Source organism: Mustela putorius, unplaced genomic scaffold (genome assembly GCF_011764305.1).
Source record: "Mustela putorius furo isolate JIRA1106 unplaced genomic scaffold, ASM1176430v1.1 tig00000842_pilon_pilon_pilon, whole genome shotgun sequence".
Classification (NCBI taxonomy): Eukaryota; Metazoa; Chordata; class Mammalia; order Carnivora; family Mustelidae; genus Mustela; species Mustela putorius.
This window is the reverse complement of record NW_025421493.1, coordinates 2,615,726-2,629,032: the sequence shown is the minus strand read 5'-3', so window position 1 is coordinate 2,629,032 and position 13,307 is coordinate 2,615,726. Positions and strand designations below refer to the sequence as shown.

Here is a 13,307-nt window from a genome sequence, read left to right as displayed (position 1 = left end):
CTTGCACTAGTAACACAGGCCACATAGGCAAGGCTCCACTGCAGGCTGCCCCAGGCCTTGGCAGAATGCCCCGCAGTCCTCCCAGGACACGGGAAGATAGGCCCTCTCATGAGAAGTCACTTCAAGACCATTTCTTACTCACCTCCTTATCTTGAGGGAAGCTTCTGGGAGGTTCTCCTCTGCCTCCCTCATTCGGATGAGGCACAGAACTTTCGGCCTGCCACACCACCCGCAAAGGGTACAGGGTAAAGGCCATAAAACTGCTTAGCTGCAGTGTGGAATAGGCCACTCAGCAGTAGGATGTCCCACCATTCACGCTACATGTCCTTGGGCCCCTTTTGTTTAGGTGTCATCCTGTGGGATGAGGGAGGCAGGGAAGTGATACCATTGCTGATCTTGCTTTTGCTGTCTCTGTGAGTACTAAACTGTCTGGAGCTATGTGGGTTTCTTGTTTTGTTCCCTATCTTGAACCGATGGGGGCCCTTTTGTTTTTTATTTTGTTTTTTGTTTTTTCTTCCAGCTGAATCTCTTCAGCCTGCTTGACAATTTCTAAGACTTAGTAAAAAAAAAAAAAAAAAAGGAATACAAAGTATCTCAGTAATTGTTTTATACTGATATCCCATTGAAATGATGTTTCGGATATACTGGGTTAAATGCTAAAATTAGTTTCACCTGTTTATTTTTTAAATTTAGCTGCTAGAAAATTTGAGTCAATGGCTCTCATTATATTTTGATTGGACAGAGCTGTTATAGATTGGTGAGAAAAAATTGGTGGTGGGGAAGAGGGACTCACAGGGTTTTATTTTGCCAGAAAATAGCTTTAAAAAAAAAACCTATTTTCATAGTTTTATTGCCATAGTTACAAGGACATTTTAACACTCCAAAAATATATATATATACCCATAATAAAAGACCTTTAAATTGAATAAATATAACTCTGTGGAAACTCACTGCATTGTCCTGATTTTTCTCATATTACTTCAGGCTGGGGAAAAATCCCTCAGATTGATGAGAATGGTATTTAAGTACCATTCCAGGAGGGGATAACTGGCTAATTTGTGTGGGACCTTGAGAGGCAACCAATCCAGGTAACAATAGTGGATGGGGCTAGTGCAGGTGGGTTTCTTTCATTTCTTTTCTTTTTCCCTCTTTTCTTTTCTTTTTTACGTTTATTCCTCTCTCCCTTCCTTTCTCCTTCTCTTTCTCCTTCTTTTTTGATTCAGCAGGTGTTGAACTCATCTGGTAGCCTATGTTTTGTAGTATCCCTGTGGCTTCTTGGCCCACCCTCCCTTCCCACACCCAAATAAGGGAAGGATGTGGAATACCAGAGTCAGAGTATAACCAGAAGAACCAAAGTAAACAAATACAAATTTATTCTTTTCCAAGCAGAATTCCAGGGAGAAAGGAAAAGCACCATGGTGAGTGGCAATCAAAATTAACCAGTTTGTTCCCAGCTCCGCCCCTTTGTCCCAAACTTTTCTAGACTCGTGTGCCACCCCTGCCACCTCCCCCTCCCCTGGATCCTTTCCCCGCTTCCATTCCCGAGACCAGTTCTTGCAGCCAGCAAGCAGCAGGGCAGGGCTCCTCTCTGGCCTCAATACTGCCCTGGGGACAGCAAGGACATTCAGCAGCCCCCCCCCCCAATGCAGCAGCTGTGGGAGGAGATGGAGGCTGGGAGCTGAGCCCTGTCCTTGAACCTTTCCCTCTCCCACAGCCAGTAGTGTTAAAAGAGTAAGGATCTTAAGTATTCCTTTGTTCCCAGGGCCAGATTTTGGCAGAGAAGCCTAGAGATAGAGCTGCCCTGCTGAGCATAAGTCTCCACAACCCTAGGGCAGGACCCCCAGTGTCTCCCCCAGGATGGTTTATCTTAAGGCAGCTTGCTTTCCTGACTAGCTGTCACCCATGTCAAGGGAACTTTAATGGGATTCTTGGCTTGAAATGGTGTCAGAGGACACAAGTCAGCCATTGAGAATGCATGTTCAAGGAATGTTCTGGCATGAAGCTGGATGTGGAGCCCAGGTCCCAAACACACCCCTCGGGCAGCACAGGTATTCCTGAAAATGAATCTGGGGGGGGGGGGGAATCTCCCAGCACGGGTCTCTGCCTGACCTCAGGGTGTCTCATTACCATGGCCTGCCAGCCCAGTTCCTGGAGCCCAAGAAACTCAAAACAGGTTTCTCTACAGGGATGTATTTCCAAAGTTTGGGCCTTGAAGGAAATGGGCACTTGAGAACCTTGATCTCAGCCTTTGCCATCCTGGAGGAAAGGGCATGTGTCTTGCCTGGTAGGGCCCTCCTCAGAGAACCATACAACAGACAGCTTGATATTCTGCCAGTCAGCCTTTTCTGACAAGTTCCCAGTCAACATGACCCTACTCTGCTCTCGGAGCAGAGCCCCCTCAGAATGGCATTTTGGCCTCTGTCAAATTCTGTCGAGAGTCAATCATCTCTCAAACCTAACTGTTCCCTGATACTACTTGGCAACCACCCCAAACACTCACATTCCTTCATACTGATGCTGATCTCACAAGTCAGAGGTTTTCTTTAGGCTGCCTCCCTGGAAACCCCCTCTACTCCTGCTCCTGCACAAGGCCCTAAATTAATGCAACATCACAAAAAATACCTCCAGGAGACAAACTACATGACAGATGCCTCACAATATGCAACATACCTCAGTAAATCTCACCCTCATTTGGATTCATGGCGCCCAAGGATCTCTTTACCTCACCATGGGCAAATGGCCCACACAATGCTGCAGTGACTGTCACTGGACCCTTGAGTGACATACTCACCTCTGGTACACACAGGACCACACACAAAGTATCAGCGGCCCCATTAGTGAGAATTCAACTCTTACTCTGCTGCTTCAGTTCACCTACAGCACAAATCCTACATAGCAAGATCTACATCTTCCCTACCATGCCTAGCCCACTGCAGTTGCCACAGGCCCTCAGCAGCCCAAGATCTCTTGGCTGAGTGGGGGTTATGGAAAAGGTTTTCTAGAACTTCCCTGGTAAAAGATTGTTTTGTAACATCTGCCCTCCTAAGGCTTAGGCAGGATATGCCTCAAAGACCCTGAGCTCTCTGGCCTATAGCAAATTTCTTCTATCCCTTTCTTGCCCACAAACTAGGCCCCTACAAATATAACCTCCTTCCACCCCCATCCTCCCCCACCCCTGCCTTGGACAGATGCCCATGCTCTGTGTCTGATGCCTGCCTACTACCTGTTCACCATACATACAGATACTCAGTCCTCCCATCCAGAGTCTTCATGAGCACTAAGGCAGACGTCTGACTAGGTCTGATACCCCAGACCTATGGCTTAGTGCTCCCTGGCCATTCTAGAAATGAAGCAATCCTAGGCTTCTGGACCCAAGCTGATGCCCCCCTTCCCCTGCAGCAGATAAATCTAACTTCCTAATAGTTCTAACCACTGGCCCACTACTTGATTATAACAGAGCACTCCAACTATCTCACACCCTCCTGACCTTGGTGGTAGCTACTGCTTTCTTTAAGACCCTGAGCCAGACTTAAGAACTAGAAGGGGCTGGAGGGTGTTCTCTGGGTTGTAGCCTCGCAAAGGCCAACAAGAGCCAATCTGTTCTTTCTTGTCTGCATGGGATGAGTAGATGCTCTAGGCAACTGAACCATTGTTTAGGGGAAACCCAGGAATAGTCATCCAAGGCCCAGGTCTCGAGGGAACAAGATTTGGAAGGAGTGAAGAGAACAGAGTGACTCTTCCTGTTAGATTCCACTGTGGCCACAGGCTTCTGTGGCTTTGGTCTTGAGGACAGCTCACCCCAAACATGACTGGAGAGACATCCTAGGGGAGCAGCCAGGATGCATCTCTCCATCCAGCCAGAGGCTGGGGCTAACAAAGAGCAAGGCAGAACATTAATCCTTTAAGAGCTTTAGAATTTAATGTGAGTGAGGCCAGGGGGTACTGATGTACAGTAGATCTGCAGGATAGATACGTATGTATATAAACCTAGGCAAATTAAGTAAATCGCAGGGCTCTAGGTTATAAAGCTCCTTTTGTAGAAAGCTGCCTAAGTGGGCTCCGACTCTGTGCAAATTTTCCAAGCCCACTCCCCCACCCACCCCCATCCCCTGCTATCTACTCTGAATGAGTTTCTGGATAAAGGGATTATGGTATCTGTAGCCCAAGAAGAGTTAGTTTACTTGGAGGATCGGGTTCAGCTTCCAGAGTTAGAAAGACCAGTTTTATGCAAAGGAAGGCCTTGCTATTGTTTGGGTGGAAAGTGGCCAGCTTCCTGATTTGTGGCCAGTGGCTCCTAGGAAGGGACCCCTGTTTCAGGTCGCCACTTGCATCTGCCTTATGATTGGCCAGGGACAATCAGCCACCTCAGCTGATTCTACCTGAAAGAAAGAAGGGTCCCAGCCTGCAAGGGTGTGGGGCAGTCACATTCCTCCAGGCTAGTAGTGGCTTCCCCTTCCTCACCCAAGGAGAGCAAGACCCCCTTGCCCAGCAAGCTGCTGCCCCTACTCCAGGGCTCTAAGGACAGACCCAGAAGAGCTAAGGGTGGCTTCAGCTAGATTCCCAGAGCTACTCAGCTGGTGTCTCAGGATGCTGAGGTCTTCAGGAAGGAGGAGGATTGGGGAAAACACTAAGCTCATAAGTATGTCTTTAATGTTCCCAAAGGTACAGTAAGTAAGAATCTGAATGAACTCTTCCCCCACCCACAACCCTTGAGGAACGTCTGTCAGCGCCTGAGGCAGAAAGAACTGAAGATATTTGGAGGGGAAACAACATCTAGGTAGCATCAGGATGGCCAGAAAGATGCCATCAGATTTAAGTTATATGTCACATGCTGCCTGAACATTTTCAGGGGCATTTTTTGGGGGGGAGGTGTCTTGGGGGATACCCTTCTGCCTCCCTGAGTTGGGAAGAGAGGAGGGCTAACCCCTGGAGATTCATAATGCTGGAACCCTGGGGTCGTGAGGCTTCCTTATGTCCATAATGCTATGGAGACGGGAAAGGTGCTAATGGGCACTGCTTAGCTCTGCAAGACAGCTTCTCTGCTCCCCATCTGAATGGCCTTCAAGTGCCACTTGCATGGATGCAACAGAAACATATGTAAGGGATTGGTCTCAAACTTGAGGATTAAAGGGCACATTTCTAGAGTTGGAGGAACCATGCCTCTCCCTCCCCCAGCCCTGAAGCATCCTCCTCACATACGAGCAGATCCCTGCTCCTACCCAGAGCTCAGTTAACTCTGGCTGAGGAATGTGGGCTGGAAGGGTTGGGTGAAGGCTGAAGGAAGACTTGGACCAGAACTGGAGAGGGCTATGGATTATAGGATGGGGATCTGGCTCCCTCAAGAGGCCAACAGGGTGTTGGCAGTCATGTCAGAACTTCGCACGCTGGGGAAGGCATGGCGGAGCTTCTCCATGATGTCCTCCAAGCACAGGCTGACATCTTGGCTCTTTGACCCCACATCATCTAAGTTGGAAAAGAGAGATTTGTGGAGAGAATTAGAGAGTTCCTGCTGAGGGCAAGGGGCTGAGGTGGGAGGCTGCGCACTGATGGACAACGCTACAGCATTTGAGTCTTCTCAGCACAACGCCTAGCACATAGGAGGTGCTCAGTATACATGCGTGTAATAAGCAAACAAATGCAGTGGTCAGTAAGCCCATGATCCGTGATGCTAAGCTCAGAGCCATGAGGAGAAACCAGTCCCAGCCCTGGCAGGACCTTGGGCAGATCTGGGGCAGAATGAAGCCATGGAGGAAGGGGATGGGCGGGGCCAAGGGAACTTACCTGCAGCCTCAGTATCTGGAGTGGTCTGTCCTTTCTCCTGGGGGTGACTGCTTTCTGACTGCTGCGGAGAGGAAGCTAGGGACGAACCTGCAGAGCCATTGCCATCTGATTCGGTGGGTGGCTAGCAAGAGGGAATGCATGACTTGAGTGGCTTTGCTTTTCTGACCTTACTTTAACAGACTCCTGAACTTAGAAGTGGTTTTAAAGACCTCATGCCCATTCCTTTGCCCTGGGACTTGAAGAAGTTTCTGGTAGTGTCCCAAACAGTGGCTTCCCCTCTGAAGAAACTTTTTGGAATATTTGGTTACCAGTTACCTTCTTCCTTCAACAACATAGGTCAAAGGCTCCCAGTTCTTAAAAGGATGACACTGTACCTAAAGGTCTCTTGCTGTTATCTCAGCTATAAGGAAACTAGTTAGAACTTGGCTCTCGCTGAAAATAGAGAGTTGCATACCTGATCCTCAGTTCATGATATAATATATGTTAAGACCTCCAGGAATTCATCTAGAGGCTATCCCTTGGAAGGTCCAGGGGAGAGGCATGGGGTGGTATTACTTGGCACATATAGTGATAATACAGTTGGCCCTTGAAAAATGTAAGGGTTAGGGGTACTGACCTCCACCTCTGTGCAGTCAAAAATCCACATATAGTTTTGACTCCCCCAAAACTTTACTAATAGCCTACTGTTGACCAGAAGCCTTACTGATAACATAAACACTAAACAAACATACAGTTTGTATGCATTATATGCTAGATTCTTACAATAAAGTCAGCTAGAGAAAAAAAAATGTTATTAAGAAAATCATAAGAGGGTGTCCGGGTGCTCAAATGGTTGAGTGTCTGACTCTTGGTTTCGGTTCAGGTCATGATCTCGGGGTTGTAAGATCGGGCCCCAAGTCGGGCTCCCTCTTAAGACTCTCTCTCCCTCTCTGTCTGCCCCTCTCCCTCTCTTTCCCTCTATTAAAAAAAAAGAAAAATAAAAAGAAAATCATAAGGAAGGGAAAATGCATTTATAGTACTCTACAGTAAAAAATCCACATATAGGGGCACCTGGGTGGCTCAGTCAGTGAAGCATCTGCCTTTGGCTCAGGTCATGATCCTTAGGTCCTGGGATCCAGCCCCACATCCCCACATTGGGCTCCTGCTCAGTGGGGAGCCTGCTTCTCCCTCTGTCCCTGCCCCTCCCCCCTCACACACGGGCACTCATGTGTGTGTGTATGTAATGCTCTCTCTCTCTCTCAAATAAATAAAATCTTTTAAAAATCTGCATATAACTGGACCCACGCAGTCCAAACCTGTGTTGTTCAAGGGTCATCTGTAATAGGTAACATTTACAAAGCATTCACTACAATCCTAGCATCATGCTAAATTCTTTAAATACATTATCTCATTTTCATTTGCAATTCCACGAAGTTGGGAAGTTATCCCCGTTTTACAGATGAGAGAACTGGGGGTAAGTGAGGCCAAGTAAATTTCCTAACAACTGGCAGTCACAGAATGGCTGAGCCACATTCATACCCAGGGCTCTAGAGCTACACTAGGTCACATATATGAGCTCTCCAAGAGGAAAGCAACCAATAGGAACAAAGAGCCCCCTTCCTGGCCAACATCTTTCTCTCACCCAGCACGCCCAAACCTTCTCCTCTCCAGCAAACATCACAGCAGCGAAATCAAGGTTTTGGATGATTATTTGGGCTTTATTCCTTTGATACCAGATTCCAGCGGGTTGTGGGGAATTGAGCGCTCAGACCTGGCAAAGTGCACACCAGCCTCTTCCTTCCTCCGCCTTCCCTAATCATTGGCAATCAGTCAGTCAGTCGTCAGCCCAGTTCTCTTCAGAAAGTCATCCAATAGCCACCACCAAGGAGGAACCAACTGTTCCTCTGCTTGTGGCACCACCCCCAGTTCCCCATGTCTCTGGAATTGGTGGGGGGATGGGCAACTCTAGTCCCTACTCCCCACCTCACCCAGGCTCACCTGCAGGAGCAGTTCCCTTAAGCGCTGCAGCTGGGACTCCAGTTGCTTATTGTGATCCTCTAGGATCTGCATGCGTGTCTCCAGGCGGCTCTTGTGCTGCCGGAGGATCCGGGCCTCAGCCAGCAGCTCCTCATTGCGGGGGTCCTGTGCTACCTCTGCAGAGCCCTCAGCCAGGGTGGGAGCCTCAGCAGCCTCCTCGTGCTGCCACTTCAAGCGCTTCAGCTCTCCCTGGAGAATTCTGCCAAGGAGAGAAGAGCCATGACCTTGGGCCCTGACAAAGTACTGACTGTCCAGCTCCAAGATGTCCCTTTATACTGAGTGCTGAGCAGCCCCTTTGCTGACCCAGCCCCCCACCCCCAACCCAGCTGTGTTCAGTTGTGCATGGCCACATCCATTCTTCTCCAGCATGCACGTCATTTCCTTTGCCATCCTTGGGCCTCAGAGCAGAGAGAACTGACATTTCATTTAACAAATATCGCAGGGCTTTGATGTGCTGCTTCGGGGATTAATTCCGACCTTCAAATTGTGTAGAAACATAGTGTGCAAATAAGTTAGGCATTAGGGCCACTGACTCACCTACTCCATTTTTAGATTTTTAGATTCCAGTGGAAGCCAAACAAGAGATCACCCATCTTGCCTCTTCTGTCCACTTACCCTCCTCTTTGACCCCCTTTTGAACACCCCTGTTGAGTCATCAAGAAACAGATTCCAAAGAGAAGGTCTACTTTGCAGAACATTGTGTTTGATTTGCAACAGAATCGCTCTCTCCCCAGTGCTTCCCTGGGTCGACCCACTGCTGATCCAATGCAGTGTTTCTCAAACTATCTGTAGTTGGGGGTTCGTTCAATCACTGTGGACCAATAAGAGGTCCAAATGTCTATGGCTATGACTAGTACACAGCTCATGTCATTCATAACTTGCCACACAAGTTCAACAGCACTCTAACGGATCTATACCTGATTCCATGAAAAGTCCATTAACTGGGTGCCTGGAAGACATGGCAATGTCGAGTTGCTATACAAGTTTCTAGAAGCTGACATTCTATGTCTGTATTTATCTTGTCTTGAACCGGTAGCAAACACTAGGCAGAGCAGCCCTGTTCTAAGGACTTGTCACTCCAGATAGTCTGGGGGCCAGCAGCATGGGCATCCCTTGGGAGCTGGCTAAAAATGGAGAACTTGGGCCCCATGCCAGACCTGTGAATCAAAATCTGCATTTTACCCAGCTTCCTAAGTGACTTGTACGCATGTTAATGTTTGAGACGCACTGGTCTGAGCAATACTTTGGGTTCTAGCAAATGCCCCCAAAGTGGCTTGGACCCTTTGACACAGGGCCCTACTAACACCTGTACTTTGTGGAGATTAATGTCATCCTTGTAATCTTCACCTTCCCCCTTGCAGTCCTCAAATACTCCATGCAATGTCACCCTTCTCTTGTTTTATTACTTTCAGTGAGTGATAAGTACCTCTTTCCATTTCAAACACTGAAAGTTCCTCGAGGGCACAGACATGCATTCACTCTTCTGTATTCTCTGTGTTTGCACTCTCTACTTGCATCTACTGGGTACTTGAAAATATTTGGGTTGGGTTGAAAGGATTCAAATAATGATTAGAATAGCTAGCATTTATTGAACCTTTACAATAAGCCAGGTACTGGCTAGCCCATTTATATGCCTGAGTTCATTTGAAATTCACAAATGATGCTAGGAGGTAGGATCCTAGGGACCCTATTACCATCATTCTTATTCTGTAGGTGAGGAAATGGAGAATCACCAAATGGAAGTCGCTTGTTCAAGGCCACACAGGTGGGATGTGGAAGTGTCCAGACTCGAAATTAAACTGTTTGACTCTCCAACCCACACAGATCTGTGCCATCACCACACCCACCGGTTCTCATCCTCCAAGTGTGCCAGGATCTTCTCTAGCTCCCCCTTGCTTTCTGTGGCCATGCTGCCTGGGGCCTGCTGTCCAAGGCCAGGCTCCCGGTCTGTAATGGGGCTGGAGTGCCGCAGCAGGTACTGGTCCTCATCTCTGTGTGGGTATGGGGAGAGAAACGGAAGTGGCTAGGCAGTGAACCAAAAAAACATCTCAGGGCATGAGTTCTCAGCTCCCAGCTCAGGCCCCAGGAGACATAGGCTGGAAGATTCACTTCTAAGTCACAGAGAGAGGGAAAGTCTATATATTCAGGTTTAAGAGGGATGAAAGTGCTTAAAGGTGGCAGAGATCATGGTTGAGGATAGAGGAGGGAGTGTTTTCAGGATACTGGGGCTTCTGGGCCAGAAGCAATGGGCCAGTCACCTCCCAGTCTGTGCTGTTCCCTCACCACTTCTTCTTTAACTTCCTCACCCCCCAAGGGTACTCACTGCCTAAGTTCCCATCAGGGCCAGCTTGAGCCATTGGGTAGTAGCTCCTAAGCCCTCTAAGCTTGCCAGAGACCTCTCTAGGGATAAGGGTCCCTTCTCTGAGCTATAGCACCAGGGAATCTCTCTGGTCATACTTCGGTCCAGTCCGCAGTGTCTCCCTGGGGTGTGGCACTGGACAGGGCTTTGAGCAGAAGATAATGGCTCATTTCTGCGACTTTAGATGAGGGCACATTCTTCTGCCTTCAGAGTTAGGCAGGGAAGGACAGGCTCTTGCAAGAGGAAGGACCTGGGCAGATGGCAGCTCAGTGGATAGAGGGCTTCTATTACTAAACACTGTGCCCAGAAAGCAGCCTTCCTTCCTTGGGGCCTCAAGGACCCTAACAACCACATGTCCCTCCCCTTGAGGATACATCCTTCCCAAACAGTAGAAGAGGGATCCCAAGGAGAACTATTCCTGGCAAATAAGCAGCTGTGAATACTTACATGCTGTCATCTGGGGACAGGCTGTCATTAAAGAAGGAACAATTTTGACTTTCCATCTCAGCAAGCCTGAGAAGAAGGGCAGGAACAGAAAGGAATGCAGGATGTGGGGCCTGCTTTCATCTCAAGGACTCAAATCCCACAGCAGGATTATCAGCTTCAGGGGCTGCCCAACCACCTGAGTGTGGGGCCTCGCTGGCTGCCACATATCCCACCGTGCACACCCCCCTGGTCTTGACTCCATTCTCTTTGCCCTCACTGAAGACCCCCTCCCCCTTAGACTCTTTAAAATCTCCCTCCCCCAAACCTGGCAGTACCTGCTGGCAAAATGCTCAATGCGGGAGTGTGTGTCAGCATGTGGCAACATCGGGGAAGAAGCCAGCCTAGAAGAAAGCCGTGGACTCAGAGGACCAAGGAATGGGCAGCGGAGCTGTCTGTTTCCTTGTCACCACCCTCTCTAAGCACCACCCCCAACACTGAACTAGGCAGATGGGTAAGAGTTGATGGGAACTGGACATAGAGACTGGATTCTAATCTATTTCTAGGGCCAGCTCCCTAATCAGGCCCAAGTTGACTTTCTCTGTTGCTAGTCGGGTTTGCCTCGAACACCCCTCTAGCCCATCCAGGGGACTTGGCCCCTACACAGGGCAACCCATCCCAGCTCGGCAGGGCCCCCAGCCGCCCACCACCCCTCCAGCCCCTGGTACTCACGTCTCACTGTAATCAGCCTCCAGTACCGACTGCACAGGCAAATAACCTCGCTGAGGGTGTTTGCTGAAATAATGCTTTGAGCGGAATTTGTTCTTTAAGGTTGTGGCAAAGTCCCTCATGTTCTCGCTGGATGTGGTCTAGGGGGATATAGGGCAGAGGGACTCATCCCAATGGCTTTGGGATTCTGGGGAAGTGAGGAGGCCCCCTAGAGCAGGGAACATGACGGGTCATCTACTCTTACTCAGGTCTACTACACCCCACTCCCAGAGAAAGGCCGAAAAGGATATACTGCCAAACTGTGAACACTGGTTGCCTCTGAGAAGTTAGACTGGAGAGGTGGGGGTGAGACTTTCGTTTTTGACTTTATACACCTCTACAGAATTTGAATCTTTTACAGTAAGTATAAACTTGTTAATTTCTAAAATATCTTGATATAATTCCTGGGGGTGTAGAAGATGAGGAGGAGATAGAGGATTATCAGTCTGCCATCTCAAGCTAGGTTTCTCTGTATGTTTATTTTGAAATGATAATAAAATAAAAATAAAGGAAAAGCCCCCTGCTCCCACTGGGTCACACACGTTCCTGTGATAACACACTCTGGAAAAGAGATGACGATGTGGAGAGATGGATTATGGGAAACCATGTTGAAAGATTGGGACTTTGAGAGCATCTGTGGGGCAGAAAGGGATAAAAGAGTTTGGGGAGTAGAGCCCACTCAGGGAGCTAACTTTGGAGCTATGGGTCCGGAACATAGCAGAGAAGAAATTCTGTGTGTGGAGTCTGAAATGCTAACCAACCTGGGCTCAGGTGGCTATGAAGGGTGCAGTTTTCAATGAAAACCAAGTGGAATTTGGGGACCCGGGTAATGAATATACTCCTTTTTTTTTTTTTTTAAACCTCCAAGAGACTAAGTAATTGATTTGAGCACAAACTTTGGAATTGATGAGCAGGGATGGAAGAAACAACAAAGTAGCAGGTAAAGACCAGGTAATGGGAATAATGCAGGAAGCTAGCTAGGCAGGGGAGCAATGGAAGGAAGGCCAGTTGCCTGGAACTGCCTTGCTCTCTCTATTTTTTTCCGAGACTTTGCTCAGCACAAAAATAGTAAATGCTATTTAAATTGCCATGAGTGTCCTGGGACGCTATAGCCAGGAATTCCCCAAACTGGTGAATCACCAGGACTGTTGGGAGAATGTTCCCCAAAGGAGAGCAGAATATATTTAGCCCATGCTCCGCCAAGTGGATCAAGGATCTAGAACCTGATTGCTGCCTCCCCCTCCTGCTCCGCTAAGAGACTCCGTACCGGGGTGTAATACTCCATGATGGGGTAGTGAAGCTTGTTGCCTTTGCTGGCCCTTCCTGTCAAGAAGCATGTCTGGCAGATGTCCACGTTAAATTGTTTCAGACTCCGGTACCTTGGGGAGACGAGAGGTGGTTATGACAGAGAATTCAACATACCCTAGTGACCTCCCCATTTCTCTAACTTCCAGATATATGCACGTACTTTAGAAGTAGGCAAGGCATGGAGTCATAATGGGCTCAACCTCCCACACATAACAGTGGCTGCGTCCTCTCTAGATGACTAGCTGTATTCTAAAGACCATAAGCCTCCATGAAATCTACATGCTCAGAGTCCCAGGAAGTGTGGGAAACAGCATTGCTTCACCATCTTTTTTCAAAAAGGAGGCAGTGGGCAGGGGTAAAGAGCTCATGATATCAAATAGCTTTTTTTAAAAAAAAAAGATTATATTTATTTATTTGAGAAAGAGAGAGAGAGCCAGCACAAGCAGGGGGAGGGGCAGAGGGAGAGGGAGAAGTAGGCTTTCCACTGAGCAGGGACCCTGATGTGGGGCATGATTCCGGGACCCCGAGATCATGACCTGAGCCAAAAGCAGATTCTTAACCAACTGAGCCACCCAGGCACCCCTCAAATAGCTTTCTGAAAGAAGAAGTCTCTGAAGGGTCCCGTCTCACAGGTATCATCACCTACGTTGGA

General features: G+C 48.4%; 1 protein-coding gene across 3 annotated transcripts in view; it reads right to left on the bottom strand.

Annotated features, from left to right (window-relative positions):
• Positions 1-1,356: 1,356 nt before the first annotated feature.
• Positions 1,357-13,307, bottom strand: part of DRP2 (dystrophin related protein 2) — a 45,630-nt gene continuing 33,679 nt past the window's right edge. For all 3 annotated transcript variants that reach the window (XM_045085303.1, XM_004777157.2, XM_045085304.1), the window contains 8 exons: positions 12,615-12,726; positions 11,312-11,448; positions 10,918-10,983; positions 10,604-10,669; positions 9,645-9,788; positions 7,759-7,996; positions 5,782-5,902; positions 1,357-5,463 (listed from right to left, as the gene is read on the bottom strand). In XM_045085303.1, coding sequence (XP_044941238.1) covers positions 5,339-5,463; positions 5,782-5,902; positions 7,759-7,996; positions 9,645-9,788; positions 10,604-10,669; positions 10,918-10,983; positions 11,312-11,448; positions 12,615-12,726 — 1,009 coding nt within the window. In that variant the 3' untranslated portion in view covers positions 1,357-5,338. The remainder of the gene's footprint in view (positions 5,464-5,781; positions 5,903-7,758; positions 7,997-9,644; positions 9,789-10,603; positions 10,670-10,917; positions 10,984-11,311; positions 11,449-12,614; positions 12,727-13,307) is intronic.